This window comes from Eptatretus burgeri, chromosome 13, assembly GCF_056783735.1.
Source record: "Eptatretus burgeri isolate ZD-2024b chromosome 13, Ebu_testis_v1, whole genome shotgun sequence".
In the NCBI taxonomy this organism is placed as follows: domain Eukaryota; kingdom Metazoa; phylum Chordata; class Myxini; order Myxiniformes; family Myxinidae; genus Eptatretus; species Eptatretus burgeri.
This window is the reverse complement of record NC_140973.1, coordinates 782,613-809,087: the sequence shown is the minus strand read 5'-3', so window position 1 is coordinate 809,087 and position 26,475 is coordinate 782,613. Positions and strand designations below refer to the sequence as shown.

Sequence of the window (26,475 nt, the reverse complement as noted above, 5' to 3'; positions counted from 1 at the left end):
TCAGGACAAGTGCTGCCTGATAAACTGCCATCATCTTATGTGCACACCCAAACAGTTTCGGTCCACTTTGGTTCATCCCTGGAGGAGAGGTCACCAAGGCCAGGAGTACGATCGTGAACGATCCACACTGCCAACTGTCGAAATACTTAAATGTACAATCTACCATTTTTCCCCATTGTTATAAAATAACAAATTGCAGTATTGTGAGAAGTACCAACAAGAGGTGGGATGGATGGCTCAAATGTTTCCACAGGGATGGTGTCTGGTGGTCGGCCATACGCTAGCTCGAAGAGCAACAAGCCAAATGCAAACACATCTCCAACCTCCATTGCCTGTAAATGGACATGTTTTCATTAGAAAATTTATCAAAGCAATCAATCAATGGTTGCCATTAATGTAAGAAACAACAGCAACAAACATCAAACAACCATCTTCCTCCTTTCTAAAGGGCATTGCTAGAATGATGGCATTCCTCCATATGGATATGTCCAATATATTATTGTTGTGCAAACCCAAACATTCCATATCATTGACATTTTCAATCCATGTCATTTCAAGACCTCCTCAGTTTTGATCCTTTGACTAGAAACTTGAATGTTTTCTTTGCAGCTTCATCTTCTGACCTTCATTGCACATGACAGTTCCAATCAAGTCTTCTCTTCCTAAGTTCTTCTTCACTGGTCATGATTTTTAATCTCTTCCTGATTTCTGCACTCGGAATACTTTCTTTTAGAGATATCCCATTCATCCATCGTATCATTACCTCCGCCACCAAAGGTGGACGGAGGTTATATTTTCACCCGTCTGTCTGTGAGCAGGATATCTCAAAATGTTGTGGACAGGTTGAGTGTGTGACAAGGAGGAATTGATTAGACTTTGGTGAAGATCCAGATACTAGAATTTTAAAAGCAATTCTACACCATTGATTGACCAGGCCAAAAACGATATAGTATAGCACGATATTTCAAAAAGTTGGACGAATTTGGATGAAATTTGTTGAACAGGTTGGGTGTCTGCCCAGGACTAATTGATTAGATTTTGATGAAGAACCAGATGCGGATGCGAGAACTTCTAAAAAAATTTTTTTACCTCCAGCAACGAAAGTGGATGGAGGTTATGTTTTATCCTGTCTGTTCGTTTGTCTATGAAAAGGATATCTCAAAAAGTTATGGATGGATACGGATGAAATTTGGTGGACAGGTTGGGTGTGTTACAGGGACGAATTGTTTTGATTTTGGTGAAGATTCGGATCCTAATCTGAGAACTTTAAATGTTTTACCTCTGTCAACAAAGGTGGATGGAGGTTATATTTTCACCCTTGTCTGTTTGTGTGTGAGCATGATATTTCAGAATGTTGAGAACCGAACCTGGTGGATGAGTTGTGTGTGTTACAAGAACGAATCGATTTGATTTTGTTGAAGATCCAGATTCGGATTCAGCCTATCAATGGGATACAAAACATAAACTGTTAAGCCTGGCAGAGGTATGTGCTGTACTGAGTGCCGTTCTAGTTCTTATCTATTTTTTAGTCCATTTAAATCTTTGATCCACATTGCCCACGTTTTGCTTCCACAGAACAATACTAGTCTGATACAGGCTTTATAAACCAACTATTACAGGTAATGGAATGTGTCTGTGCTTCATCCTCCCACCGAGTTGACTCCATTTATTCCAGGCTCACTTTATTTTGGATCTGATGACTAATTACGCTCCTCGTGATGCCTCAATCACATCTCCAAGGTAACAGAGAATTTGGACCTTTTCTAAGTTAAATTCTGAGCTCAGGAGCATTTCTTTTTCTTAAAATGATTGATCCTCACATGATACCACCACTGCACCTCTTGTGACACCAGCTGTAATACTATCAACGTTGAATTGAATTTCATCAAACTCTTTCCACATCTTGAACAATGCCATATCCACACCCTTTCCTTGCCACTCACTACAACCTTCGTTTTATCAAGGTTGACGTGTGAACCTTTCTTCTCGATTGCTTTTTTCCATTTTTGAAACATCTCTTTTGCTTCTTTTCCACTTTAAGCATTGTATAAACAGCAAGGCAATCCCAAATAATTATAATTATTGCAATAATAGTGCAATAATTATTGCACTAAACATACAGAGATGGACCCTGCATATTTCATGCTGGCATCCCCACAAATTGTTTGCACATTTTTTGTCATTACCATCTGTACATCGTTTTTGTTTATTTTTGCAATGCTTTTTACACTTGCACTTATCTCTACTATAAAAGGAGCTGTGCGTGCGTCCGTGTTCCTCCAATTCGTTGGACAGTTCACCTGACCCCCCCCCCCCCACTATTTCTAAACTACAGCCACCAATTTAGGAATCCTTTATAATTACCTTTTCACTCAAGCAGCACTTTTACTGCAGAGGCTATGCAGGCTTGCTATTATTTCTGACTATTTTCTCTTAAAATTGTGGCAGGTTTCTGTGATGTTGGTGATAGCATGACAAGTGATAACATTAGTCCCAACCCAGTGCCGTGGTAAGGCGGCATTGGGCCGATCCCCGGTCCCACTCCTACTCGAGTAGGCCCGGGCCCCTCCCCTCCCTCCGAGGTTCCCTTTCTCACCTGCCATACCCATCAGCATGGCCCAGACCACAACCTGGGAGAGATTTCCAAGAGGTGGCGCAGGAGCTTCTGGAACGGAGCACGGACAAACGCCGCACACCAATTTCAATCAGCCCCTTAGTCACCCCAAGGTCTTCTCCACATGGTTCACAATCATCCATGAGGTGACCCTCTATTGGTGTTCAGGATCGGGCCCTCACAAGAGGGTCAGGTCTGTGCCGCAGAGAGCATCATGTGATCTAAGATCGTCTGGATGCCCATTGTTATGGAGGGATCGTCCCTCAAATGGTTTGCGCATGGTGCCAATTCGCCGGCAGCAGAAAGCGAATTGATAGGCTGCAACAGTGGCCGCATGTTTTTGCCACCTGCCACCGCAAGGGAGGGATTGGATAATGCTGACAGGTCAGCATCCCAACGAATACGAACAGGAATGCAACCCCCTCTTTTCAGGGGCTCCTGAGGACCCCATCGGACATGGAAGATCTCCTCCAGGAAGATCCCATATTGTTCCGATACGAGGTGCTTACCCTTCGAGAACCGGTCGCCACAAGTGGCGACCAAGGGCTCTTAGGCCTGCACAACTCATGGGTTCAAAACTGAGAGAAGATTACCACCATAGATCCAGAATGACTGGGGGCCAAGTAGGCTTCGAGGGTCCCTGATAACATTGGAACCGGACAGATCACATGTGGCAGAACATCCAGGAAAAGGCTTGGCAGCTCGTGCAATCAGTATCGCCCTTGCCAACCACCAAAGGTGGACCACATTCAGGATGCACCATGAAAGCGGGAGGCCCGTCAGCACCCTCCCCCCCCTTAGTCGTCACAACCTCTCCGTCAAGCCATGAAATCTGCTGTTCCCAAAGCCCAAGGTGGCCGACCCTCGCCATCCATTCAGGAATGCGGAGGACACACACAAGCTCCTCCCAAATTGCTAAAACCAGGTCGTGAGTGAGAAGGTCGGCAGATAACATTTGCCTGGACCCAGACAACGTGAAGGGAAACATGGACTTGACAGCTCCATCATGTTGTCCCTGTAGCGCTTGCGTCAGCACGGGGTCATTCCGCATTGCGGAAAGAACTCGTTGCCGACAAATATGCAAAAGTGCTATGAACATGCCAGGGAACCGTGTAATAACGCAGGCCTTCCAGCCACGCTCGAGGAGCAACACCACAGTGGCCGCGAGGGCGAGCAGAAAGCATTTCATATTCTGCTGGTTTGACATGGGAATGCCCGTTTGCTTTTATGAGCAGAAGGAGTGTGAGAGTAAAGATGGGACAGCTTTGGAAGGGGGGGATGAGTTGAATAATTTTGTTGGGATGGGGGGGGGGTGATTGAAGGCTCAAGTGTGGGGAGAGGATCGATACTTTAAGGTTGGGAGAGGACTTAGCATTGTTTTCGTTAGGACTTGGAGTTTTGGGGGGGGGGGAGCGAAGATGGGAGACAGAGTTGGGAGGTTGGAGGCTGAAGCTTTTTTGTTGAGGAGCTGTTAAAATTGCATGTGTGAGTAAAAATGTGTGGGTGCATGCCACTTGCGGATGGGGGCGGGGCATAATCACCCTGCAGGTAATGTGCAGGTATAACTGATGAGCAGTTTGCAAATGAATGAAAAGTATCATGGAAAGTCTTCCTAACTGTAAATTCATCAAAGTTTAACTTTTGACTTCAGGCCAGATTTGATTATATTATTCATATTATTTGTGACTTCACAAACATTGACCACTTGTTATCTATATTTGGGAGGGGAGAGGAAAGTATATTAAAAGATGTGATACATATGTCATAATTATGGCAACTGTACAAACATTAAATAACAAGAAATATTGATGGTCATCAGTAACCTTTATTAAACATTTTTGATGCCCTAAATGGCACATTTAAACGTCGGTGATGTTCCTTTTTTTTGTATACATAGTCGAGACTCGCAAAAGAGCTAGTACATGAACGGATCAGGACGGAACAGAAAAATAGAATGCAAAACACACATGCATGGAGAAGGAAACTCCAAAGAGGAAACACGAGAAAATTAGGAGGGATTTTGGTGGGGTTAACGAGGTGGAAAAGATCATGGTTTTTGATTGGGAATAATCTGAGATGGTGGTAAACAGTTGTCTTGAAGACCTGGAGGGCAGAAAAAGATTGAAGAGAATGTGGAAGTAGATTTCACAGGTGGGGTGGAAAAAAAGGGAACAAATGAGTGGAGGTGAGCAGTGATCCTGGATTTGGTAGTTTTACCAGAAGAGGGTTGTTTGTGGACTGTGTGAGCCCTGTAGAAACATGGAGGGGATTGGTGAGGGGGGTGGGGGGGACTACAAAAATAGCAGAGGTTGCAAGACCAGAAAGGATGTGGTAGAACTTGACTGTGATGGTGAAGTGATAAGCCCATAGACTCAGCTTCAGTGCGAGAGATTCCAATGATCTTGATGGATTGGTTTCCACGGCTATACGCTGAGAAATATGTGCGGCAGAGGAGGCAGCCCAGAGGGGAGAGCAGTACTCCATCAAGCTGTAGATGACAGCCTTGTAGGTGAATAGGAGTTCAGGTGTTCCAAGGAAGGACTCTGTACGAAGGAGCATGTCCATATGATTTGTCGATTACGAAGGTCCATATGATTACATGGAGTCCATATAATTACATGGAGCATGTCCATTACGAAGGAGGATTTGCATATTTGGTCATGGAATTCAACCACCAATTATTGTTAAGGTCAAATTTGTTTTATGGATTTCGCAAGCATCGTGCTATGTACATCATCTTTCTTGTTTGTTGCGTTACTCCTCCTACAGTTCTAAGCCAATTACATAGAGACATGATACATAGGATCAGTATGACGCCCATTAATATAGAGGGGTGTTTTAATCTTTGCCCGGTGTCTTGGGGGTGATTGGGGGGGGGGAGGGGGGATGCAAATTCTCTATGTAAATGTGTATCGTGTAGCAACGTACCAGGTGGGGGAAGGTATTATAAGTCTTCACCAATTAGAGTGCAGTATTCCTGTTCCCACATTTTCCAGTGCAGTGTGGTGTTTTGAATTATAAGCAGTAGTTAGGTATGTTTTTGTTTCATGCACGTAACCCAGGTTATTTTATTTTGCATATATAGAGCTGCTAGTTGCCTATACACCACCCAAATTAAAGTATGCGCCACAAGAACATGTTCTATGCTTGGAACAAGAATGCCCGGAGGGCGGGTACTCTGCAGTACAATATAATATAATAGTAACAGGTGAACAGCAATGATCACGGTATAACATATCATGGAAATGGAGCATTTAAACACAACAACCTCTGAGCCCTAGCATGTACTCGTGCAGACAAAGTTAATTGTGCTGTGCAAACTTCCCAGTGATTGCATTTCATTTATTTCACATTGTACAAGTTAATGCAACCACTCGTTCTTCTCAGCAACGTTGCCTCGACACTGTGGTGATATTAAAAGTCGATTGACGTCAGGAATTTTTTCCCCAATCATTCACAACGTTAAACACAAGCATGAAGCAAACACTAAAATTTATAATTCTGAGATTTTATTGCATTGCTAATCACATCTTAACATTAACGTCAGTCTGTATTCTGTAGTTTCCCTTTTAATAATGTAAAGAAAGAATCAATAAACTGATATATTAACATCTTTGAGAACGTTATAGACTAGTATAGGGTTTGTGAGGACTTATCATTAACAACAGCTAATATAGTGATTAAACATATAGGAATTGAACACACGTGTCAACTACATGTGTTTCAGTCTAATTCAACATTAAATATGAAAGTTTAATATGTGATTAAAGGAGAAATTACTCCGTATTTCATTGAAAGAGTACGTGTCTTTTAAAGTGCTTTATAATCACCAAAAGTAACATTTTGGGTGATATTACAGACGTCACAGTTATGCATTAAACATTAGTACCATAAAAATAACAAATAACGGCAAAGGACTTTCAATAAATAAATAAACAAATAATTAGAAATTGGTGCTTCATTACTATGCATCACTTCAATACACCACACAAATTATATACTTATTGGAAATTTATATTGTTGTGGTAACCAAATTCGCAAACCACCATTCAGGTCCCTTCGGTGAGGTATCTCGGTAAGTGCATGTGTAGTTAGGCCCAAACCCGTTGTCTAGTGGGAATACATGTCATTTATGCGTGCTGCGACTCTTCAGGATAGCCGTTTTTCTTTTACTATCTTTAATTTGGACCAACCGCCATGATTACCACCACAATCACAACATCAACCACCAACCACAACGCCGCTTCACCACAACCGCCACGACCTTCCCGTCACACCTCGCAACCGTAGCATCGCCACCGTTCTTGCCCCGCTGTGGGTACCGGTGTTGGACTCGTGCAGGGCGCGCGTCGAACAGCGTGTACAAAATCACGGATTTTGTGCTTCAAAAACGGATCAAAAACGACACACGCCCACTTTTTGCCGTCCAATCGGTGAGCGAGGGGCGATTTGGCCCCGCCTCCAGGACGATCGATATATGCAAATTTATGGATCAAAAAGCCTTCACGCCCACTTTTTCTCGGGCCAATGGGGAGCGAGGTGAAAGGTCAAAGGGAGGGGGTCAAAGGCGAAGCTACGGGGGGATAAAAGGACCGTGTTCGTCAGCCAGAGGGCAAGAGTCGGAGAGTCCAGAGGCGGAGAGTAGGAGAGTAGGAGAGTCGGAAACAGAGAGTCAAGACTTCGCGGGCGGTGGAGCTGCTCGTCGTGTGCGTTGGAGTCGGAACGGAGGGGACGGAGCTGTGGAAAGGCGGCGACACCAGACGAGGGGGTGCTCGCGTCGTGCAGGGAGCTGCACCCGAGGGAGGCCGACAGCGCGACCTGGCCGAGGTGGAGACGCTCGTCGCGGGATAATAAAGATCCTCTATACCCCGAGCATCAGCAACCCCCTCCTGTTTCCCCCCGCGCTGAGATAGTCCGACCAAGGGGGCCCCTTTCCCACCCCCTACCAGACACTGTCCGCGAGGCCCGCGGAGTTGAGGCGCCATCGCCGCTCCTCGTCTCATCACCAGACGGGTAGGCGCGACCCGGTCTCGGCCTCAGGCCCGCCTCATCCTTGAGGGTATTTCTTTTCCTTGGTTTTGGGTATGTGTTGTCGGCGCCGTCTGTGAAGTAGAATTGTATAAGTGTTGCCGTGTGCTCGGTAGTCGGTATTAGCTCTGCATTGTGTTTTCGCTTTTACATTTGCTTTTTGTGTAAAATGCATTGTGTCTTTTCTGTGTGCTTTTGGTGGAATTGAATGTGCGCTTTCCGTTCATCGCGAATAAATGTGCTTTTGTATTGAACTGTTCTCCCGCTTCGCTTCGTCTTTTCCTCTATTGAATCCCCATCTTGCTTCACGTAAAGGGTTGGTAGTGGGCTGAATACGCCCGATAATTAATCGAACCGTCGAGGTCGAAGATAACACCGCTCGGTTATTCTGATAGTACGGAACGGGTCGCTTAAGTGGCCCGTGTCCGAAGTCGACCTGCGGCGAGGTGCGATCGCCCGGTCTACCCTCCGCGTGGGTACTTAGGTAGGTCGGGTCGGCGAGCAACCCTATCCCACGCGGGGGCTGATTGGCTCGATCGCGGTGAGACCGAAAGGTCCACCCGTGACTGGTTCCCGGCGTTAGTCCGAGAGGGTCACGACTGGATTGTCCGTCCGGTGGGCGACGTGCCGCGATTCGAGTTACGTGGCCGTCAGCACGCCGGCGGGCGCGAATCCGCAACACTGGTGTCAGGAGTGGGATACAAATTCATCGCCCTCCTCGCGGCACTGGTATCGGAGAACAGGAAAACGGGCTCTCCTGTCTCCGGCTAAATTCACGGGAATCGGTCCAGGGGTGAGAGAAGCGACCCCCGATTCTCTCCAAATTACGAGCGAGCAAATTAACCCTTTAAGAGAAGCAAGATGGCGTCTCAAGGCGAGCGGGAGCCGGGGGTATTAGAAATGTATATGTGTAGTAATGTAGAATCCATGGTCCAGGATGGAATCCCTGAGCAGGAAATGTTGATTGTGCAGGAACACGGACTCGCCCAACTGAACCCAGAGCCCGAAATGGGTGCGGCAGTGTATGACACCTCCCCCCCCCTCTCCACCAAAACCCTTCCCCAACCCTTGCCGAAACGGCTCAGCTGAGTGCATCCGACATGGCCCAGCTATGCGCCATGCTGGCGGCAATGAACGAAAAGATGAATGCGAAAATGATCGAAAAGATGGATGCGAATATGAAAAACGAAATGAAAGACATGAACAAGCAAATGAATGAAGTGAAAACGACGATGGATGCGAATACACAAAAGATGGATGCGAATACACAACAAATGAACAAAAAGATGGATACAAATACAAATGAAGTGAAAACGACGATGGATGCGAATACACAGCAAATGAGGGAAGAAATGAAAGAGCTACGGGGTGAGACGCAGAACATGGGCCGATGCCTGCAGGCGGGCATGAAGGCCGTGACCAGGGAGCTGGGAATGGCGACTCCACGTGTGGGAGCAGGCGAGCTGGAAGGGGGTGCAACGGCTGACAGGCCCGCGGTGGAGGCGGGTGAAAAAATAATTCGGGGGGCGTGTTGGGCGAGGGTCGTGACAGAGGAATCGACGGTGACCAAAAGGGAAAAATTAAATGGGGAGACCAAAACGTGTGAGACGAGACACGAGGTGACGACAACGGAAATAATAGTGGAGACAAGGGAGGTAAAGGGTGAAGAGTTGGCAGTGACGGTAGCCGGGAAGGGAACGATAGAGGAGAGACAACACGATGAAGACGGGGTAAGTGACGCGCACACACACACGGAGGTAGTGGAGGACGATGGGGGTGAGCTCGCGGAGCGTGTAGAGACCCAGTGCGAGTACCTGGATGGCCTCATCCAGGAACGAGGGGAGGGAGTATGCCCCCTTGAGGCGAGTCACGACCAGGTGAGTTCGGTCGTGCTTTGCGAGGTTGAGGGGACGAGTGCTGTGGACGGGTGCACGGAGAGCTTGGGGGGTATAGAGGCCCCGGAGACCCTTGTGGGGACACGAATCCCCAGTGTGGTTGTCCCTGTGTGTGTGGTGCAAGGTGTGAGTGCGTCCCCGTGTGTGAGTGGTGTGGTGGCGATGGTGCCGGAGTACGTGCTTCCCAGCACGCCGTGTGTGGATGAGGCACGGAGTGTGAGTGAGGCACCGCGGGTGAGTGCCCCCGCGTGTGTGGGTGAGGCACGGAGTGTGAGTGAGGCACCGCGGGTTAGTGCCCCCGCGTGTGTGGGTGAGGCACCGTGTGTGGAAGAGACCGCGTGTGTGAGTGTCGCCGTGTGTATGAGTGAGGTACCGCGGGTGAGTGCCCCCGCGTGTGTGGATGAGGCACGGAGTGCGAGTGAGGCACCGCGGGTGAGTGCCCCCGCACGCGTGAGTGAACGGCCGTGTGCAAGGTCGCTGTGTGCAAGGGAGACCGTGTGTGTGAGAGAGCGGTATGAGAGGGAGATGTCGGTTGGCATGCGGGAGCACGCAGCCGCATCTCCCGGTGTGAGTTTAATGGTGTGGACTGTGTGCGTCGTAACACGCAGGTATGCGTGTGTGGAATGGAGACGGAGACGGCGACATGGGAGAAACGAAAGCCGAGTAGCGGCTGTGGTCGTTTCGGGGACCGTGCCGGGTTCACCCAGCAGTGAGCACGCGGTTCGTGCTGTGCAACGCACGAGACCACCACGTGCTCGCTTGCGAGAGTGAAGTCCCGGTCCGGAAACGCACGCGGTGGATTTGCCGATCCGGCTGACGGACAAAGTTAGGCAGGTAAACGGATTTGGACCGGACGGGTTCTCCACGCGATCGTGTGTGTTAAGCTCCAACGGGCAAAGCACATGTGTTCGCGTGGGGAACCCCTCGAGACGTGGGGCTTGTGTTTTTTTTTTATGCGCACGGTGATGCCATGGCTGCACGTGGGGTTGGAATCCGGCAGGAGGGATATCTCTGCCGGATGGTACCGTCCAAGGAGGGACGAGGAACACGTGCAGCTGCATGACGTCACGGGCAGGTGCAAAGTGCGCGAGCTCTGAGTTGCCGCGCAGGTGCTGCACATGAAAAAAAAAAAAAAAAAAGGAAAAAGCAAGCCTCACTTTCGGGTGCACAGGATTCCTGGGCAAGGGGTGAAAGACCCCCTTACCTGGGCACAGGATGGAAACTAGTTAGGGGGAAGGGTTAGCTTAGTTAGACCGACTTCATGGGGCAGGGGTAAGTCCTCATGGAGTCCGTGGAATGGATTAGGTAGAGGGATTGTAGCCAGATTTAGGTTGGGAAATAAAATGACATTGGAGACAGTGACAGACTTGTGGATGTGTAGCGGGGACGTAGTTTAGCCACGTAGTGTTAAAAGGAACGTGCTGTAGTTTAAGGGACGACGTGGGAGCACGAGTTAGTTAGGGGATGTAGTTAGAAGGATGGCAGAGTTCAGTGGTGAGTGTGTTGAAGAGTTGGTGAGTTGTGAGGTGAGTACTTGTTGAGTGAGTGAGGCCAGCGGGTCTGTGTGAGTGGAGCGAATGGGGAATGCATGGTGCGATGAGTGATTGGGGGGAGGAGTGACTCCCGCCCAAGGGACCCCGGGGTCAGTGTAGAGTGAGTTAGCTGGGTTAGTCAAATTGAAAAATGGAGGTCGTTTTGTTGTTGGTGGGAAGGTAGGCTCGAAACCCATTTGGAGGGGTGCAGGAGCCCTGTTGACGGGCTTGGGAGCGTGGCTGCGAAAGGTGAGTATCGCTGAGTGGGTACCCCGGGCACCAGGCTAGTCGGCCGCGGTAGGCCAAGGGCCCATGGGGGGCCGGGATAGAGTAGTGGGCACGGGTGCGTCTGCTTGGTGCGGAGGCCCGGGGTGCCATTAGCCGCGTGGGCAGTGTTGTGGGCACGGGTGACCCTCGGAAAGGGGCCCGGGAGGCCGGCCTGCCACGTGTGCGTTTCAGGGGAGGTGCCATGGGGGGCACTCCCCGGTGTTAGGGAGCTGGTAGGCTCGGAGGCAGTGTAGTGCCCGGGGGTGCCATAGCGGGAGATTCGGCAGAGGGTCGTGCCTGCCAAAGGGAGCCACGTGTCCCAGCCAGGAGACCGTGTGAGGGCACGGAGAGAAAATTGGGGGGCGAGGCCCGAAATTGTGAGGACACCAACACAGGCGACGGGAATCTGGGTTGTTAGAACCAATAGTTTAAGCGAGAGGCGCTTGTTGAAAGCCGCGGGGTAGTTTAACAGTTAAATGGATAGGGTAGATTAGGAAGTGTACCCCTCCGCACCATCCATCTCCTCGCTGTCGTTGTGGGCCGCTGGACCCACTTTGGTTATAGATCGCCGAACTCTGGGGAAGCCATTCTGAGGCTTCGGTGGGCCTCGACACAGGACGTTAGCTCTCCCTTATTCCCCTCCGGGAAGGGAACGTAGGGGTTGGGAGTAGGCTAGGTGACAGGATAGGTTAGCCGAACAAAGACGATAAAGGGGGTTAAGGGACGATTTATAGTGGGGGAGTAAAAATAAAAACAACAAAAAAAAAAAAATTAAGTTGGGGCTAAATTGGGGTTTGACAAATTAAGGGAGTGGGTATGTACAGTGACAGGCAAAGGCGATAGGTTGGGAGGGAGACAGGTAGGTAGGTCCGAGCCCGCCCTCCAAGTGGCCAGCACCACCGCACTCCCTCCACCAACCTCCACTGAACGGCAAGAGCTGGCCAACTTCATCGGCTGGCCGTGTTTTGCTTCAAGGCGGAGGCCGGCCAACTTCATCGGCAGCTGTTGTTTTGCTGCAAGGCCTGTGCCATCGGCTGGCCGTGTTTGCTTCAAGGCCTGTGCCGGCCAGTTCATCTGCTGGCTGTTTTTCTTCAAGGCCTGTGCCGGCCAGTTCATCTGCTGGCTGTTTTTCTTCAAGGCCTGTGCCGGCCAGTTCATCTGCCGGCTGTGTTTGCCTGCAGCGGCCTTCTTCTGCGGGCTGTGTTTGCCTGCTACCTTTGCCATGCCATGCCCACTGCCCACGTTCACCAGCCCCGTTCAATTTTGCTTTGCCCCCCCCCCCCTGTTCATTTCCATGTGCGCCAGGATCAGAAAGCAACAGTTTGCAAGCTGCGAGAACTGCCCTGTTGGCAGCTACAACACGGGCCTGCAGTGGCAGCCCGTGCACCGTGTTTTGCGTCCATCCATTCATCCATTCATTCGTTGTGCTCATTGCGTGTGCCACTTGAGCTGGCACGGAGACTACGTTTGTGCGGCCCATGCACCGTTGTGGTTCAGTGCGTTCAGTTCAAAAAGGAAGGCCTTGGACTGCGTGTGAGCAGCCAGCCACGTTCCCCGTCACCTGTATTGTTTTGAGCCAGAGACTGCATGTGGGCAGCCTGGCTCCCTGCTAACTGCTTTCTTTTTGCAGAGTTCAGTGACCTGGGCCATGGTTTAGTGTAAAATTTGTAAGTTAAGGGTAAGATGTACTGTAAATATGAGTGCGCCCCCGGCATGTATGTCTTAGCGCCGGCAATTTTATTTAAGTCGTCCGTATGAGTGAGTTTGTTTAGATAGTTACGCAGCCCTCAGGTTATTTATTTTGGGGACACGAATACCATGAATGTCGCACTCAGGGATCCGTAGGTAAAATGTACTAGGGGAAAACTACACATGATGGCACACGAAAATTTGACGACTCGGGACGAGTCTGTAAAAAGGGGAGGGGGTAGTGTTGTGGTTACCAAATTCGCAAACCACCATTCAGGTCCCTTCGGTGAGGTATCTCGGTAAGTGCATGTGTAGTTAGGCCCAAACCCGTTGTCTAGTGGGAATACATGTCATTTATGCGTGCTGCGACTCTTCAGGATAGCCGTTTTTCTTTTACTATCTTTAATTTGGACCAACCGCCATGATTACCACCACAATCACAACATCAACCACCAACCACAACGCCGCTTCACCACAACCGCCACGACCTTCCCGTCACACCTCGCAACCGTAGCATCGCCACCGTTCTTGCCCCGCTGTGGGTACCGGTGTTGGACTCGTGCAGGGCGCGCGTCGAACAGCGTGTACAAAATCACGGATTTTGTGCTTCAAAAACGGATCAAAAACGACACACGCCCACTTTTTGCCGTCCAATCGGTGAGCGAGGGGCGATTTGGCCCCGCCTCCAGGACGATCGATATATGCAAATTTATGGATCAAAAGCCTTCACGCCCACTTTTTCTCGGGCCAATGGGGAGCGAGGTGAAAGGTCAAAGGGAGGGGGTCAAAGGCGAAGCTACGGGGGGATAAAAGGACCGTGTTCGTCAGCCAGAGGGCAAGAGTCGGAGAGTCCAGAGGCGGAGAGTAGGAGAGTAGGAGAGTCGGAAACAGAGAGTCAAGACTTCGCGGGCGGTGGAGCTGCTCGTCGTGTGCGTTGGAGTCGGAACGGAGGGGACGGAGCTGTGGAAAGGCGGCGACACCAGACGAGGGGGTGCTCGCGTCGTGCAGGGAGCTGCACCCGAGGGAGGCCGACAGCGCGACCTGGCCGAGGTGGAGACGCTCGTCGCGGGATAATAAAGATCCTCTATACCCCGAGCATCAGCAACCCCCTCCTGTTTCCCCCCGCGCTGAGATAGTGCGACCAAGGGGGCCCCTTTCCCACCCCCTACCAGACACTGTCCGCGAGGCCCGCGGAGTTGAGGCGCCATCGCCGCTCCTCGTCTCATCACCAGACGGGTAGGCGCGACCCGGTCTCGGCCTCAGGCCCGCCTCATCCTTGAGGGTATTTCTTTTCCTTGGTTTTGGGTATGTGTTGTCGGCGCCGTCTGTGAAGTAGAATTGTATAAGTGTTGCCGTGTGCTCGGTAGTCGGTATTCGCTCTGCATTGTGTTTTCGCTTTTACATTTGCTTTTTGTGTAAAATGCATTGTGTCTTTTCTGTGTGCTTTTGGTGGAATTGAATGTGCGCTTTCCGTTCATCGCGAATAAATGTGCTTTTGTATTGAACTGTTCTCCCGCTTCGCTTCGTCTTTTCCTCTATTGAATCCCCATCTTGCTTCACGTAAAGGGTTGGTAGTGGGCTGAATACGCCCGATAATTAATCGAACCGTCGAGGTCGACGATAACACCGCTCGGTTATTCTGATAGTACGGAACGGGTCGCTTAAGTGGCCCGTGTCCGAAGTCGACCTGCGGCGAGGTGCGATCGCCCGGTCTACCCTCCGCGTGGGTACTTAGGTAGGTCGGGTCGGCGAGCAACCCTATCCCACGCGGGGGCTGATTGGCTCGATCGCGGTGAGACCGAAAGGTCCACCCGTGACTGGTTCCCGGCGTTAGTCCGAGAGGGTCACGACTGGATTGTCCGTCCGGTGGGCGACGTGCCGCGATTCGAGTTACGTGGCCGTCAGCACGCCGGCGGGCGCGAATCCGCAACAATATTATACATGTGAACATTTTATAACTTGAAAAAATGAGGACATAAATACGATCTTGCATGCGAGTTCAACAAAAATGTGACAAAAGAAAATACAGTAAACTGTCTGCACATAGAAATCTAACTCCGGTTTTCCAAACCTAGTTTTGAAAAATATGTCATTAAAATATTAACTAATATTGCAACAAACATTGTTATGTTACTTTTTGTCGAGGAAACAGATTCCGACATTATTTAGACGATTCAGTAGCTCATTACCTCCACCACCGAAGGTGAAGGAGGTTATGTTTTCACCCTTTTCTCTCTCTTTGTCTGTGTGCAGGATATCTCAAAAGGTTGAAGACAGATTCGGCCGAAACTTGGTGGACATGTTGGGTGTGTGACAAGGATGAATTGATTAGACTTTGGTGAAGAACCGGATCCGGATCTGATCATTTTAAAAGTGATTATTCACCATTGAGAGATTGGGCCAAAAAACATATATCACATATTTCAAAAATGTAATGGGCGCGATATGTTCTCCTGGATCAGGCATTGCGTGGCGGAGGCATGCACTCTACCGAGTGCCCTTCTCGTTTTATCCTGAAATTGTTTGGAACCGACCTTTTCTGCTCCATATTGTTGCTCCAATTCCTTCAGGTTTGATCACATTTGACATTCTGACCAATTTCTGTACTCACAGCAATCCTCTTCACACTGTGATATGATTTTTTTCTATTTAATTTAAATAATGATAATAATAATAATAATAATAATAATAATAATAATAATTAAATATCAATAAACCTCACAGCTCAGAAATCGCTGCGACTTCGATTCCCAACATACTACAACACTCAGATTACAACACATCCTCAGGGTAGCACTTACAGTTAAGCATACCGAATTTTGAGGTTCTATCTCAAATAATAACGAAGTTACGGAAGGCATCATCTTAGCCAATCAGGAGTGAGATATAATTGCTTATAACCCTTGCCAAAGGAGAGGGTATTGCATTTGGGTCTGTTTGTTTGTTTTTGTTCACACTGATCTTTAGTGTTTTTCTCTGTAACTGCTTGTTGGATTGAGATGAAATTTTCACCATAGGAGTGACTACTCATGCAGAATGTTTTATTGTTAATTATGATGCAACAGGTCACGTGGTGTGGCAGCCATGTTGGCAAAAGGGGAAAAAAAAAAATAAAAATAAAAAAACTTTGGACCTCAATCTCTGAAACCACACAAAGGAAAAAATTGAAACTTTGGCACATGGCAAGTATTCTTCATGGGAAATAAGTGCGATTCTTATGATGTCATAGGTGCCTTCGTTATGTCATTATTGCATATGTAGAACGCTACATCTGATCAGTATGAAAATTTTTGAGGGTCATCTCAGGATAACATGGTCCACAGAAAAACAATTGATGATGTCATTGATCATGTGATTCGGCAGCAATATTGTTTAAAAAAAAACCCTAAAATCTTCTCTGAAGTGGCTGAACAGATCGGGAAAGAAACTTTACACGTATGACCGCCTGTCCATGAGGAACAAAAGGTTCACACATGTGATGCTCTCAGTCACATGGTTTGGTAGCCATATTAGATTTACCCTAAAACCTATTTTTTTAAAACCTTTTTTCTCCAGAACGGTGGGACAGATCAAGGGGAAACCTCACCACAAACGTTTCCCAATCCTTGGGAATACCACGGTATTCACAGTAATTGATGTCTCATGGTCTGGCAGCTATATTGGGTTGAGCGAAAAATCTTGAAAAAAAAAACGCTTGAACCGCTTAATCTATTGATGTGAAACTTCACAATTTTGATCGAGTAGAGATGGGGAATACATGTTTTAAATTTCAACCTGATCGGACGCATGGTCTGGTAGCCAGAATTATTATTTTTTTTTTTGATCTGGGTTATTTTTGGTTTTATTTATTTACTTATTTTGAATAAGGCTCATTTAGCTGTGCCTGGATGGGTTTTTTTTTTTTTTGTATACCTTGGTCGAGGCTCGTATGAGAGCTAACACACAACTCACAGCAAGGAGGCATGAGACAAGAGGGGCGGGAGTGGAAGGGACAAAACAGTGGGGAACAGACACATTAGGTGAACTGTGGAAGGGAGAGGGATGGGGATGGGACGGGGAACATGGCGAAGAGAAGATGGACATTTCAGGGACTTTCAGGAAGGAAAGTAGGAGAAATGAAGGAAGTGGGCTTGGGTGGATTATCGGGGGTAGAAAAGATCGAGGATTTGGATGGGGGAAGATAAGAGGTGGTGGTGAACAGCTGTTTTGAAAGCCTGGAGGGAAGAATGGGAAAGAATAGAGTGAGGAAGTTTATTCCAAAGGCGGGAAAAAAGAGGAATGAAAGAGTGAAGATGAGCAGTGATTCGTGATTTTGGTAGTTTTACCAGAAGGGGGTTGTTGGCGGACCTTGAGCGCCCTGTGGAAATGTGGTGGGGACAAATCGCAGAGAGAGCAGGGGGCAAGGCTGGAGAGGAGTCGGTAGAAGACAGAAAGACCACCGACCAACCTGCGGTGATTGAGTGAGAGGCCCAAAGACTCAGCTTCATTGCGGGAGATGCCGATGATCTTAAATGCCCTGGTTTCGACAGCGTGAAGCCAAGAAAGGTGGGAGGCAGGAGCACCAGCCCAGAGGGGAGAGCAGTACTCCATCAGGCTACGGACAAAAGCTTTGTAAGTGGTCAGGAGCTCAAGAGGGCCGAGGAAGGACTTAGCACGACGGAGGATTCCCAGTCGGCGACTGGCTTTTGAGGCGAGGTTGGAAATGTGACTTTCCCAGGAAAGGTCATGGCAGATAGTGAGACCTAGAAGCTTGAAAGAAAAGACTTCTTCCAGAGGATTGTTGAGAAAGTGGATGGGGGGGGGTTTGTAAACGGTCCTTTCGAAGAGACATAGTGAGAGTGTGAGATTTGTCTGGATTGAAAGACATGTTCCACGTGTTGGACCAGTTTGTGATTTTATCCAGATCTGCAGTGAGTGAAGAAGCTGCTGCTTGCCGGTCTGAGGGATGACAGATGGTACGGCAGAGGGTGGAGTCGTCGGCAAAGAGAAATAGAGGATTTTCCAGAGAGTCCGAGAGATCATTGATGAAAACCAGAAAAAGAACAGGGCCCAGAACGCTACCTTGAGGAACTCCAGCCTGCACAGGAAGAGGGGATGAAAGAACTCCATTTAGGGCCACACGTTGACTGCGACAGGAGAGGAAGTCTGCGAGCCATGAGTGGAGATGGCCTTGAATACCATGGGAAGAGAGTTTGGTGAGTAGGGCAGGGTGCCAGACTGTGTCAAAAGAACGTGATATGTCCAGGGATACGGCTCGGATTTCCTGTCTGGCATTGAGGACCTCCATCCATTGATGGGAGAGCAGAAGCAGCATATCCAGGGTAGAGTGACCTGGTCTGAAACCAAATTGATGATTGGAAATCAAGCCATTGGAGAAGAGGAAGGATTTCATATCTGAGGCGATGATGGATTCCATCACCTTGCTGATGATTGGGAGAAGGCTGATTGGTCTGTAGTTATAGGGATCTGTTTTTGCACCTTTTTTATGCAGGGCAGTGATGTTAGCAGATTTCCAAGCAGATGGCAGATGACCTTGGGCAAATGAGAGGGTGAATAGAACAGAGAGAGGGTGAGCAAGAGGCAGAAGAGCAGGCTTTGAGGACACGTGGGCTGATGCCGTCTGGACCGGTTGCAGAATCTGACTCGAGGTTTGAAAGCAAGCTCTCCACCTTGTCAAGAGAAAAGGATACAGAGTCCAGGGACAGTTGGGTGCGACTGGGTAAAGTGGGTAGAGATAGTGATGGGTTTAGGACACAAGATTTAGCTGCAAACACCGAGTTTAGACATTCAGCTTTATCACGTGTGGAATCAGCAGTGCGGCCATTTGAGGTAAGGGAGGGGATGGAGGGGGAACATACACCAGTAACAGATTTGATTAAACGCCACCAGGATTTTGAGGAGGGAGAGAGGTTTGAGAGTTCAGACTTGAGATGAGAAAGATGTTGTTTTCTGGCTCTCCTGAGGGTAGATACACACTTGTTCCGAGCTTTGTGGAAAGAACTGAGATTGCCCTCAGTTGGGTTTGCTTTCCATGAGGCAAAGGCAAGTTGTTTCAGGACGACTGCCTCGCCACAAGCTTCAGTAAACCAAGGGCGGGAGGAAGGGTAAGACAACTGAACACGAGAGGGGATAAATCTGTGCATGAGGGAGAGCAAGTTTCTTTGAAAGAATTCCCAGGTTGAGTTGATGTTTGAGAAAGTAGTGATAGGAGACCAGTCTGTAAGTTTGATGGCTGCTCGGAGACCCTGCCAGTCGGCTTGAGTGAAATGCCAGACTCGACGGCGGTGAGGTGGTTCTCTGATAACAGCCAGAGAGATGTCCACTTTAACAAGGACGTGGTCAGAAGAACCAATTGGAGCGAAGGAAGAGCAGCAGATATTGTCAGGGAAATTTGTCAAAATCAGATCCAGAAGAGATGGAGTACCATTGGTTGAGATCCGGGTCGGGAAGTTGACCGATTGAGTCAGTCCCAATGAGTCACAGAAAGCTTTTGCTGAGGTGCCATGGCAGGTGAGAGAGGTACCCACACCTAGCCAACTGGCGTGATGACAATTGAAGTCACCACATAAGAGGAAGAGAGAGTTTGGATGAGAAGATAGAAGATGGTCCATGTTTTCAGATAGTGAGATGTAGATGGAGTCATCACTGTTCGGTGGACGGTACAGTACACATATAAACATGAGGTGGGAGTGGAGGGGAAGCCGAAGCCAGAGGTATTCCTGGGGGTGTGGGGGAGTGAGAGCAGTGCATGGAGAGTGAGGAATAGAGTCTTTGATGAAGAGAGCAACACCTCCACCAGGACGAGGCTCAGGTCTGTCATACCGTAAGAGGGAGTAGCCAGGGAGAGATACTTGGGAGTCAGACACGTCTTGGGAGAGGAAAGTTTCTGTTAGGCAGATAATGTCTGGTTTGTCAGTGGCAACCTGTATGGAAAGATCTGAAAGGTTTGAGCGAAGGCCCCGGATATTTGAGGTCCACACTTTTAATGAAGAGGAAGGGGAGGAGGCTTTGGGTGCAGGAGGTGGAGGGGGAGGGGAGGGTAGGACAAGGGACGAGGGGGGCAGGTAAGGAGGGTTGCTGAAGGAGTGTGGGGTATTGCAGAACAGCGAGGGGGGGGGGGGCGAATGAGGAGAAAAGGCTCTGTGGTGCTGGGGGAGAGGGGGGACAAGAGACAAGGAAGAAGGCAGTTGAGGATTTGAGGAGCTGGAGTGAAGAGATGGAGGTGAGAGGGCAGTGGAGGGAGGCAACTTTGCGAAGCAAGAGTGAGCGGGATGAAAGGTGGGAGAAACCTGAGGGGGGATTTTTGAGAGAGGTGAGAGGGAGGCTTGGAGGAAGAAGAGTGGGATGGTTGCTTTGAGAGTGAGAGTGAGGGGGTGAGGGGGTGAGTTGGCACTGAATTTGGAAAAAAAGAATGGTTGATGGAAAGCGAGCATCCATGGCAAACTGTGGTTTTTAAAAGTTTTAGGTCAGAGATGCGATTTAACACAATTCTTGAAGGGTGCAATGAAGGCGAATTCAGAGCATGGAGAGAAGAAGCGCTGTAATAGTTGGATTTTTTAGGCAAGGAATGAAGGAGAGCTCGAAATGAGAGCAGTCTGTTAAAATAGCAGAAGAGTAGTGCATTGTGAAACAGTAAAGAGTACCACATGTGTGAGAGAGGAAGATGAAGCATTATAAGATCGTTTTTGTTGTTAAAAATAATGTATGAGAGAGTTCAACAGATTAGGTCATGGAAGTGTAAAAAAAAATAAAAAAAAATCGAGGAAGAAGACGAGGAGGAAGTTAAGAGGAAGAAGAAGAAGAAGCAGAATCGGGAGAAGGGGAGAAGGTGACCGTGTTGTTGTTGTTGTTGGGTGTATATATATATATATATATATATATATATATATATATATATATATATATATATATATATATATATATATATATATATAAATATATATTTTTTTTTTGTTAATATTAATATATGAGAGAGTTCAACAGATTAGGTCATGGAAGTGTTAAAAAAAAAAAAAAAAAAGTTTGAGGGTAGAGTAGCAGCTGAAATGTGAATCCTGTCCAGGTTCCTCCTGATCACTTCATCTTTGCTTTTTGCTTGTTCAGGTTCCTTCTGATTATTCCAATGCAGGACTTGTAACGATTTGATCTTCCATTTGATTTGAATTGAAAGATTCAAAAACGATGTTTGTTAAACATATTTTTTTCAAAATAGTTTACTTTCAGAAAGATCGCTTCAGGCAGTGATAACTCGTTCGCAGTTTATGTTTACACTCCAAAACCTCATTCTTATTACTATATGGAAAATGTACCTTATTTTTGTGTAGTACTTAAAACTAAAGCATTGATAACACTGGTCAACAACAAATTTGTTGTCTGCATTTTTTAAGCTGATTTAGGACGAATCTGATGCGCTGAATCCAAAATTCACATTAGTTTTGTTCAATCAGGTCAAGTTTTTGAGATATGGCCACATGTCGTTTTTTACATTTTTGTTCACATGTACGCATGTGTGGAGCATTTTAGAAGAAGTTGGTGGGGGTAAAATGTCATGTCAAATAATTGTTTTGATTGGAAATAATTATTTTAATGACAAGAAGTATTCAGGTACGATAGTTCTGGGTGATTATGTCGAAAAGGGATCAGTTTGAAGTCATAAAACCTCAAAATCTTCCAAAAATTGGTGAGGCAAAGCATAAAGTTCGTGGATCAAAACTAAAGTTAATGGGGAAGATTTTGTAATAATGTGATACAAAAAAGTTGTATTTCTTGAAATAACGAACTCTGAAGAATGTACAATACCTACATGCGCCAATTTATGACATGCGCTTCTGCTCAAGCTTGGAGTGCCACAGTACGAACCCAAAGATTGGAGACTGTTCATTGACAGCAGCAAGCGATCACTGAAATGTGTTCTGCTACACAACGGCAACCAGTTTGCCTCTGTACCCATCGCTCACTCGACTACACTGAAGGAGAAGTATGAAGCGGTGAAGTACGTGCTGGAGAAAATTGGTTATGATCAGCATAAGTGGTTTATTTGTGTTGACCTGAAGATGGTGAACTTTTTGTTGGGACAACAGTCTGGCTTCACCAAGTACCCATGTTTTCTGTGCATGTGGGATAGTAGGGACCGTGCTCAGCATTACACGAAGAAGGACTGGCCTGTGCGGGAGGAATTGGTGCCATGCAAAGAAAGGAACGTCATCAACGACCCTCTGGTGGACAGAGACAGAATACTCTTCCCACCGCTGCACATCAAGCTCGGCTTAATCAAGCAGTTCACCAAGGCTCTGGACAAAGATGGTGACTGCTTCACTTACTTGTGCCAGGCTTTTCCAGGATTGACCATGGAGAAGTTGAAAGCTGGCATCTTTGATGGTTCTCAGATCCGTCAGCTCATCAGACATCCAGAGTTCAAAAACTCAATGAACAAAGTGGAACTGGAAGCGTGGAAGACATTTGTTTTGGTAGTGAAGAACTTTCTTGGCAACAATAAGGCCAGAAACTACGCAGAACTTGTCAACAACATGCTGACTGCTTTCAGAAACCTGGGCTGCAACATGAGCATCAAGATGCACTACCTATTTTCACATATGAACCGGTTTCCTGAGAACCTGGGTTCAATGAGTGACGAGCAGGGGGAGAGATTCCATCAGGACATGAAGGAGATGGAGACCAGGTATCAGGGTCGCTGGGACGCAGTCATGATGGCTGACTACTGTTGGAATCTGAAGAGAGACCTCCCTGCCGCTGAACATTCCAGGAGTTCGAAGAAACGGAAGTTCAAGCCCTGAAGTTTGAACAGTGGTGACGCAACATGCAATTTACTTGTACTTACCTTTATCAATGCCCACCATTCAGATGACAGTAATCGATGTTTCTATCATGTAATCAATAAATGTTGTTGGCAAAACATTTTTTTTTCTTAAAAACATGTTTAGGATGATATGTGTTGACAAAAATCAGTTGATAATGCCACAAAAATGTAATTGATTTTGTCACAAGATCTGATTTTTTCAAATCAACTTCGCACAAAAACCTGACCTGATGGAGAGAAACGGATGCCATTTCCTGATTCAGCAGTGCCAGAATACCCTAATTCACTTGTAGAAATCTAGACAACATTCAGAAAGTCAAAAATTGTTGACCAGTGTAATGTTTAAAGTTAAGCCATTTAGTGTTTAGGTTTAAAGTGATTCAGCGAATCATTAAAAGTGCTCTTTGAAAGAACAGAATGTGATTTGGATCACACGCCATTACACCAAGGTACAACGTTCGTGTTTCATATCTGAAAATCTGGAACATTGGGTCAGAGTTATTTGCATTTTCCTCTGCGAAGGATTGTTTAATTCTGTCCGTTAATCCTTTAAAATCACCTTCACGGTTGCACGGTATGAGCATTTTCACAGGAAACCACTTAGGTCTGGTTACTCGTGTGGGTTCAAATTGCTGTACACAAAGTTTTACTGTTCACTTTTCATTTGAACTGTACCCTAAATTTTGCCAGACTTGAGCCAGAATCGGGCCGAGTCCGAGTCCTAAAGAGTCAAGTGCAAGTCCGAGTCCCCCCAAAAATGGACGAGTCCTATATCACCGACGAGCGGTGGTGAAGGGGGAGGTTTTTGGATGAGCCACAGAGACTAAAACAGAATAAGAAAGAAGAAGAAGACAGAAGGAGATATATTGTAGTGAAGAAGCAGACCATGTGCAGCATTTGTGAAGAAGAAACAAGGCTTGAAATGCTTTCTTTAAATTAATTATTTCAAATGAAGAAGCATTTATATTTCATGTAGATTCCGTTTGGAGAGAAGGGAGAGGGTGTGGGAGGGGAAGGGATGAGAAATCAATCCTGAACAGAGATTAATCCTTTCACCAAAACAACAAGCAAGTAAGATATGAAATTGAATATCAGAGTACTTTAAAAAGTCAATATTTAAGAATAGATGTGCATAGAAGTGAGGAAGATGACCATTGTGGACAGAAGAAAAAAACAACAACATTTGATGGAGCCATCATTTGCTTCACAGCTTTTTTTGGAATATCAGCATTGCTTGTCTTCCAAAAGTAGGAGATACAACAGAAAAGGAAACCTATCCTCTGTTTGTTTCAACCCAAATTGAAAGGGTGATACTCTGGGGTTATATTTCAGAGGAAAAATTAGAATCGCCTTTTTGGATGATCAAATTTAATTATTTTTCATGAAAATCGTATCAGAAATGTAACAAACATGACACGGAAAAGACGAGTAAGATTTACCGCAAGTCGTCGGTGTGAAGCTAGTTCAGCACGATAGAGTGGTGGAAGGCCAAGGATAGAGTTCTCCAAGCCGGTAAGTCGGCACGTTTTACCCTGTACCAGCACATTGCCAGAGTGGAGATGTCCATAGGGGAAGCCACACTCATGTAGAAAATTCAGAGCCTGCAGAGATGTGCTATGCGTTAAATCAAGAAAAAACAAGAATACAAGTCCTCGTCAAGGACACAAGCCTCAACCACACCTTAAAAATAGGATGCATACATTTCACATTTAAATGTTCCCTCCCTTAAAACAATCAACAGAATTAAAAATTGGCTGCGACCCGTACATTCGAGGGCACACAAAGCAAGCGATATGGAAAGTATTTAGCGAAAACTCAACACTGTTGGAACATCTCAGCAAAGCTCCCCTCATTGAATAAACTATCATGTTTTTAATATGAAATAGGTACAGCCGAGAAACGAACGAAACACAGTGGGTTAGAGTTTCTTCGTAATTTTGGTTCCGGTATCGGCTCAAGTGTGTCTTGAAGCAAACAAACTATCATCTCCAGTTTGTTATCCAAATTGTCTTTATTGCTTTCTAAGCTCCAACAGAAATCCATAAATGAAGATTGCTTTTCCTTTTATTTTACAAAATAGACCCATACAAGATGGGTAAAGAGTTTCTTTTTCTTCATTTTGGTTCCGGTATCGGCTCGAGCGTGCATTAAACGCAAACAAATTTTTATCTCCCGAACATTCATTGGGACCAGTCGGGGACATGTATTAAAAAGCAATTCTCGCTCTTGTTCTCTTAGTGATTGTCACCAATTTTGTAAATACACATGCATCTATTATTACCTCAACCCACCAAAGGGGGATGGAGGTTATGTTTTCACCCCTGTCTGTCTATCTGTCTGTCTGTAGGATATTTCAAAAAGTTGTGGATGGATTCGGATGAAACTTGGTGGACAGCTTGGGTGTGTGATGAGGACAAAATGATTCAATTTTGGTGAAGATCTGAATCTAGATCCGGGCGGAGGATGCGCTCTACCGAGTGCCCTTCTAGTTCTTAGCGATAGTCACCGATTTTGTAAATAAACTTCTCCCCTCTTCCCTTTATACGGGGTGACGTCAAATAGTACCAAGCTTCTGACCTGCCTTGACCCCAATACTCCTCCACCTCCCTCTGTCTTCAGCACTCTCCAACCACCCCTACCTTACTGATATCTCTCCTCACACAATCTTCCCATCTCAACCGTGGTCTACCTCTTTTCCTCCTAACTTGCTCCCTCAATCTATCCGCTCTCTTTGCCATTCTCTCTTCCCCCATCAGCACCAAGTGTCCAGCCCATCTCAACCAGCATTTCACAAATCTCCGTCAAGCTTATCTGCGCACCAATCTTCTCCCTCAATTCATCCTTTTCACTCCCACAATCTTCCTGACAGTTGTTCTCACAAACCTGCAGCCTCTGTTGTTGTCTCTCTATCAGTACCACCATCTCCAGACCGTAAAGGTAGGCTGACGTTACACACATCAGAACCTTCCCTTTCAATTTTCCTCCACTACCCTCCACACATTCTCACCCACCTGAATCATCCTCCACACCTCTCCCTCAGACTTACCATCCCCAGTCACTGTTCTTCCCAGATACTCAAACCTATTTTTCCTGCCTGATCTACTTCTCCTCTAACCTGATATTAATTTATTTTCTCTTCTGCCTGACCGACATCACCTCGGTCTTCTCCATACTCATATTCTCCAATCAACTGTGAACCACCTTCGTTTGTGAAAACACAGACTGTGGTGAACCAGTTGAAATGGGGTAAAGCTGCTGGGATCTGTGGCATCTATGCTGAACTTCTCAAGGTTGGTGGACATGATATAATCATGTCCTTGCATGCAGTTGTATGCTCTGTTTGGAACACAGGCATCATCCCAACTGACTGGAAGTGGGGCCTTGTTGTCCCCCTCGGGAAAGGGAAGGGTGATCGCCAGGACTGCAACAACGACCAAGGGATGACACTGCTCTCAATGCCGGGCAAGGTCTTTGCTCGAGCACCAGCACCCAGAGCAATCGGGCTTTACATCAAAGCGGTCAACAACTGACCATCCCCTTGCTCTTCGGGTCATCACCGAATGCAGACTAGAGTTTTGGCAGGGGCTGCTTGCAGCCTATGTTGATCACCGCAAAACATTAGATTCAATGAAT

At 47.0% G+C, this 26,475-nt stretch overlaps 1 protein-coding gene across 8 annotated transcripts in view; it reads right to left on the bottom strand.

Moving 5' to 3' along the window:
• PXK (PX domain containing serine/threonine kinase like) overlaps nt 1-26,475 on the bottom strand; it is a 190,389-nt gene that overhangs the window by 104,401 nt on the left and 59,513 nt on the right. For all 8 annotated transcript variants that reach the window (XM_085850750.1, XM_085850754.1, XM_085850753.1 and 5 more), the window contains exons 10-11: nt 24,282-24,443; nt 215-332 (exon numbers count right to left, since the gene is read on the bottom strand). In XM_085850750.1, the coding sequence (XP_085706876.1) occupies nt 215-332; nt 24,282-24,443 (280 nt within the window). The remainder of the gene's footprint in view (nt 1-214; nt 333-24,281; nt 24,444-26,475) is intronic.